The sequence below is a fragment of the Frieseomelitta varia genome, unplaced genomic scaffold (genome assembly GCF_011392965.1).
Source record: "Frieseomelitta varia isolate USP_RPSP 00005682 unplaced genomic scaffold, Fvar_1.2 scaffold_937, whole genome shotgun sequence".
Lineage (NCBI taxonomy): Eukaryota > Metazoa > Arthropoda > Insecta > Hymenoptera > Apidae > Frieseomelitta > Frieseomelitta varia.
The window spans coordinates 423,519-430,600 of NW_025110742.1; the positions used below are offsets into that span (position 1 = coordinate 423,519).

A 7,082-nucleotide genomic window follows, 5' to 3' on the forward strand; every position below is an offset into this window, starting at 1 on the left:
TATAATAGTTAGTAATTAATCCACGATCTTCTTAATTAATACTATATCTAAAAGTTTGGCTTGAAATATTTTTTTTCATATAACAAATGAACTTTGAGTAATTTAAAGAAAGGCAGAGGTAAGTGATTTACCCTGAATAACGCGAAATGACCAGTATGATCTGTTTTTGTACATACAATTAACAGACTATATATCATTGATGAAAAAAGTATACCTTGATGTATGAAACGTCATTTTGGAAGAAATTTCGATTAACCTCTGAGGTGTTCAGTAATATTTGATAGAAATATTCCGTTTGAAATGAAACAATAAATTCGTTTTACTTTAATATGCAACATGATTATTGACATTTCATTGAGACAAGCAGTACTGACAAGCAATAAGCAACCTTTGTTATTTAACGTAAGTCGAGGACACATGTGACGTTCTCTGATGAATTACTAGAACATTAATGATGAATTAAAAAATAAAATTAAAAGAATGAAAGTGAAAAGATAGTTCTAATTGCAAGCATATTGTGTGAAAGTGGTCAGAACAACTAGAAAAAAAAACATAATTGAATAATGAATATTTTACAACTGTAAGAAAATAATAATTCAGTTTCTAATTGAAATCTTTTATGATTTGTGTTTTTAATTTACATATTTTTGTACAATTTTTTTTTTTTTTTTAAATCATATGAAATTTAACAAATATTTACGTAGCAATCTATTAATTCATCAGATATTACATTTATTTAAATTTAAGCATTTCTCTTGACCTTAATATTCGACCAAGTGAAGGTCAATAGTAGTATGCAAATTTTACGAAATATATTTATACATATATTTCCTTGCATTTAATGTCACATAAATATTCATATTGTCCTCCTGAAATTGACATATTAGATTGACAATAGCTTGATATTTAGTTCCATCATGAAGGTACATTAAATATTATATATGAAATTATTAACGTAATTCGTGTAAAATATTTCATATTCGAGAAATGGTATTAAAAATATTGTTAATGTATTATATAAAATGATAGATATGTTTATATCTATAATAATATAAATAAGAAATATAATAATTTAAATTTGTTAAACATATTGTCAATACCACGTGATTATTGTCTTCGCATTCATGTTTATAGAGCTTTTTTAACAGTTTCTAACATGCTGTCATTATAAATATTTCAAAAGATATATCCTATATAAGTACTATGCTTGTTACTACTATGCTTGTTCATAAATTGTTCGTATGATTAATACAAGTTCCTTTGAAACTTAAAGGTCGATCATATATAGTTATAGTTTCTTGACGATAGTTTTTCTGTGAACCAATTAATCTTTTGTAAATTGCTAAAAATTTCCATGAATTTTGTGATCTATTTCTATTTTTACTAATATATATCCTTAAGATATAATTAAGATAATATATATCCTTAAAATTTTTTTGTTAAAATATAATTGAATTTGCTTGATATCACAGTTGTTAAGAATACTTGTATTAAAGTTTTGGATTCTTTCATTGGTATAATTCTTTCATGGTCAGTATCAAATAAAAATTCATAACTAGTCTTAGCATTAAAAGTTTCACTTACTTCCACAAGGATCGAATGCATACATACATCAAACGAATAATTGACATGATTAGATATTAAAAATTCTTTATTATTTACAAATTTCACATTATTCAAATATTGTTGTAAGTAAATTACAAAAACAATTATAATTGACGCTATTTTCTTTTTCATTTTGTTCTTGATAAATGTATAAATTTACTGTTTATAATTTCCATATTATTATTACAATTGACATGACAAGAATAAATATTTCTTCAGATGCTATACAAAAATCTCTTGTCATGTTTAATATTTTGTTGTAAAAAATACTTGTATCAAAATCTTTGGTTCGTGCCTTGTTTCATTTAGAAAATATACACACGTATACCTAAGTATAAAAAATTCGTTCGCAATTCTTTCGATGTACAATATACAACGTATGAAAGATACATGTACGTTCTTACATAAATATCACTCATTTTAGCGCATGTACAAAAATAAATGATTAAAAATGGCATATAGCATTGCATTAAATTAACTAAATAATCTCAGTATAAAGTACAGAAGAAATACTAAAATATAAATCAGTATTTTTCACTCGAAAACTCGAAATGTAAGTAGATATGTTAGTATCACATAAAAGTAAAGTATTGTTTAAGTACGTAAATATCTTTGATAATACCTTGAAATTTTGTACTTGTTAAATACAAATATTAATTATTAACATTTAAAATTTCAAGTAAATATTATCATTTCATTGTTAAATTTCGAAATACAACTAATTACTGATTTAATTAACGAAGTTATCGGTGAAACTATTTTATCTTCCAGCTCAGGTACTTCATTATTGCTTATTAATATCAATTTATAATATCAAAGCATTCATAATATCTAATCGCTCACAAGATCTGAGCTTTAAATCGTTTAATAGCATGGTATCGCGTAAACTTATATTGTTCGATCACAGATATGACCAGAATGTATTCCACACGTGAATATGACAACCTATGATAGCAATTTCAGAAATCAAATTTTTCAATGAAAGCTACTTAATGTTTTTGTATCGCTGACTTAATTTAACTCTTCAAATTGTAAATTCATTTTCCAAAGGATTTGAGAATTCGACAGTACAGGTTTCGGATTTATGCTTTACTATTAACTTAACATCTTGATTTCTTTTGCGCCACTGTTGCCAAGACTTGAGATGGAATCTGAAAGCAAAAATTTATAACACTATAATATTTTCTACTAAAAGTGGAAAAATTTAGAGAGTAGAGAAAGGAAGGTGAATCGATTTATTGACTAAGATAAATACAGATACTTCTGAATCATTGATCCTTATTTTTAATGATTATTGACGTTGAGTTACACAAGGTATAATCAGAGCTTATTTATTATCTTTATCATACTTAATCTTTCCTCTAGGGAACCTTGATAAATAGTACTTGATATACTATAACATATGAAAGATAAAGTATCGAGATGTAAAACAAGACGTAATTGTAAAATATAAAGCGCAGTGTGCAGAATAATCCAATGATAAGAAATCACGATCAATTTTAGTTAATATTAGAGCATCAATATTAATTTCAGTTAATTTAATCAAATATATTTTAATCAATATATATTTTTCGAAATAAAATAATATTTCACTCATGATATGAATGAATAAATAAAAATAAGTTAAAAATAGTTTAAAAAAGTAATAAATTCGCGAAATTTTGTAAAGAAATCAATAATATAATCACTTTTATGACAATCAAAATTTTTGGTTAAAATATGTTAAGATTATTTGGAAGTTATTATTGCTAGGATCGTTTGGGCGAATTTTTCTCGCTGAATGCTATCTTTTTTTAAATCATATATTTTTCAAACATTTTGTAATAACGAAGTCAGAAATACATAAGTAGTTCCTAATTTTTCTCAAGTAAAGATCATAAGTCATACCTGACAGTGATGAGAAACCATAAGCAATAAGTAGTCATCAACATACAACAAAGAACGGTCAAGCCTATTCCTTCCCAGAAACCAAGTTTTGTATAAGTAGATGCACCAATTGCGCATAAGTACGTCGCCACAATGCAAAGTGGTGTTAACATTACCAGACATATTATATCGCCAATTATACCTTGTGGTCCGTATTTGTTTCTAGTTCTCCACCATTGTCTGAAAGACTACAACTTGTATTTAATAACAAATAAGATCGAACGAATTGTTATCAAAACAACGGTTCATATTTTTCTTTTATTAATTTCTTATCGAATCAACGATAAAATGAAAATCTCTTCAACATGAGAAACATTAGATATGTAAAAATTCACCTTTAACAACGGTTTGTTTTTCTTCTGTATTGCAAACAACTGTTTGCAAATCTCGCAACGATCAGTGTTCGATATAGACAACCATTTTTCCAAACAACGAGCATGCATCAGGCCCAATGTGCCACAACATTTGCAAGGATCTATTAACTCTTCCAAATTTTCATCTATGAAACAATTTTGTCTCGTTATTTCAATCGACTTATTGTAATATTTCATCTTATGCTTTTTAATGAGCAAAAGCTGTTGTTATTCAACAAGACTTTTAAGTCTCACGTTATAAGTCTCATATGTCGATAAACTGAAGGCTAGTCTTTAATTGGAATATTTAACCACATCCGTCCCAGACATTAGATATAATATACTCTCACTATCATTTAGTCTGATTTTTATAAAACTGTTTTATAAAACGAATATTTAGAAGATTAATTTTAATAATACCATTTCGAGATCTCTTCTTATTACTTGTGTAATATAAAAAGTTCAAATTCTTTTAAATTGTTTCAAAAGTTCGATTTATAAAATAGATTTATAATATCAAAGTAAATTCGTCAATTTTATGATGGTACTTTTGATCTTGTTATTTCTAATAAATAATAATAATGAAGAAATATTGGATTTCATTTACGATTGATCATCATAACTAACAAATTCATCTATTTGTAGTAACCAACGATTAGTAATCAATCGTCATTAACTAATAATTAATGCTCACACATGTTATAATGTAGCTCTTTTTATATTACAAATACAAATATATTTTTATATATAAATATTTAACGATATATTTTATATGTATGCATATATATGTGTATATATATTTTTCTATTGTATATTTGCGTGTATTATGATTTACGTGTTATAATTTAGTGGTGATACGTGTATGCTTATCGTTTCATCAGAAAATGTAGATCGCAGATTATGACTCAGAGTACGTTTCGAGACGTCACTGAATTCTTTGCACTATCATCGAATCTATAACTAAGATTCTAGGTATTCGAAAAATTGATAAGGATGTGAAATATGTATCCATTAAAATTTACAAATTGTTATTAATAGAATTTATAAAACAATTTCAAAATTAAAAAGATAAACATTATTACTATCTAAAAAAGAAAAGTTTACATAAAGTAAGAAATAAACCATGATACCATTGTGAATTTTTTAAAATTTACCCTATTACTTCTTGTCTGTTTGTATAATAATAATAGAACAGTTTTAATGTTAATTAATTTTAAAATTATATTAATTATTACTATTATTTGTTTATAATTATATTCATATTCGTTATTCATCGCTAAAATTCTTTTCATACAAGATGAAGAAGAAAAAAAAGTATACTAAAAATAACGATAAAATCAGTGAAATGATGTGAGTGTATACCTTACCGCTTTCAAACTCTCCCATTAATCATAACACTGAATCACTACTATATATGTACATATACATATGTATATATATAGTATATATACATATATATACACACACACACACAAATTTTAAACATATTCTACAAATATACTATATTTTTTCCATTTTTTTCATTCCAATATTTTATAATATTTTATATGTATTAAATACTATATACAATGAACTTCGCATCCATTTGATATATTTCGACACGTTCATTATATTTATTATCAATACATATGTATCATTCGTCCTTCAGTGAAAGTATCAACTATCAATTAAACATCATTTCAAATTTCAAGCTTCCATATTTTACTAAAATTATTAGTTCACTTGCCAAAAATATCTTGCGTAATTTTGGAACTAACTAAGTTTTGAAAACACTTCGTACGTAGTCCACTTTCGAAATTCCTATTTAAATCTTAAAGACACTTCCTGCTTAAATCACACAAACTTGGCACCACGATATTATCAACGAAATCTTTTCTTTAAGTTACAAATTTATTACTTAACATTCAAATATTCTAAAACATACACTATGCCTATAAAAGCTATACCATATCTATAAAAAAAATTCATTATTCAAATTGTAAACAATTTTCAAAGACACGAAAACACAACACTTTCTTCTTAGCGCTTCTAGATAGTCGAACTATTTGATCATAGACCGATCGTGAAGATAAACATCGTGTAAGATCGATTTATGATTGATATATACAAAAGTGAATGAAAGAGAAATGGAAAGAAAAGAAGAGAAACAAATATTGTCAATATTGTACCTTCGTGACAAATTCGACAAGAAACAGAAGTGGCACTTCGTTTATCGGGCGTCATGTTTCGTCGGTGCAAAGGCGAAGCGATTTTTGGCGTGTCGATGGTCGTTGTGTCGCCGAACACCGCTGTCGTTGCACTACTCTCATGAAATTCCATGGAACGTTATCGAGCTATTATCGAGGAATTATCACCGCCTATGCATTCGTTGCCGGTTGTCGTCGTAAAGTCAGCTAGATGAAATCAACCTGCCGCTTTGTCACAGGAATCGGTCATTCTTCGATCATCAATCAAATAATCGGTGTCTTTATCCTTGATGCGGCCACGTAATCACCAAAATGTTTTGATTCTCAGGAGAATTAACTGAATTGATCGTGAGAAGTATCGATTTGTGGAAGTTACATGAAACATTTATGTTGTTTTTTTTTTTTTTCAGTAAACTAAAGAAAAAATATATAATTGTAATCGTTTGAATATATCATTGATTGTATCATTCATCTATTATAACGGCTTTTTCGTGTAATGTTTGTTACAGAATAATAATAATAGTAAATATACAATGTGCGCAATATTTTGAAGTTGTTTGGGGAAGATGAATAAAAGGATGTAAACGGGCAATTTATATTTATAATTTTTAATTACATATACTTACTTGTAAATTTTAATGATCATTAATTACAATGTTGTACAGTAATTGATGTATTTTACATAATTAACTTTTTCATATATTCATTTTTATTTTTATAATATAATTATTATTAATTTTTAACAAATCTTGAAATAAATTTACGTAAAGTAATAATATTTTATTTTAAGTTTAGAAGTTCAGTTTAGCTTTCATAAATAGCATGTCCAAAATATTTAACATTGATTAAATATTAACGTAAAATAAAAATATATGTTCAAGTTCTATAATACCGACCGGGAAGAAAGCCGTTTCTTACGCCCTCTGCGATTCACTATACAAATATATATAACGCGATTGATATAATCGATATTTTTCACGATCGATCTACAACACTGAAATGTAACGTATTT

The 7,082-nt window shown here is 26.3% G+C and overlaps 1 protein-coding gene across 1 annotated transcript; it reads right to left on the reverse strand.

Moving 5' to 3' along the window:
• Positions 1-1,723: 1,723 nt before the first annotated feature.
• Positions 1,724-6,360, reverse strand: LOC122537893 (E3 ubiquitin-protein ligase MARCHF2-like). The gene is made up of 4 exons (XM_043671538.1): positions 6,053-6,360; positions 3,867-4,030; positions 3,493-3,719; positions 1,724-2,756 (listed from the first exon to the last, which is right to left on the reverse strand). The coding sequence occupies exons 1-4, from the start codon at positions 6,201-6,203 to the stop codon at positions 2,630-2,632; spliced, it is 669 nt and encodes a 222-aa protein (XP_043527473.1). The 5' UTR covers positions 6,204-6,360; the 3' UTR covers positions 1,724-2,629.
• Between the last annotated feature and the right edge of the window lie 722 nt (positions 6,361-7,082).

Bases quoted from the DNA above. Each gene is read 5' to 3' on its own strand.
- LOC122537893 (XM_043671538.1), bottom strand. From the start codon at position 6,203: ATGGAATTTCATGAGAGTAGTGCAACGACAGCGGTGTTCGGCGACACA. The intron at 3,720-3,866 runs GTGAATTTTTAC...TACAAGTTGTAG, and splicing joins AAAACAAACCGTTGTTAAAG to TCTTTCAGACAATGGTGGAG. The intron at 2,757-3,492 runs GTATGACTTATG...TTTTGCTTTCAG, and splicing joins TGGTTTCTCATCACTGTCAG to ATTCCATCTCAAGTCTTGGC.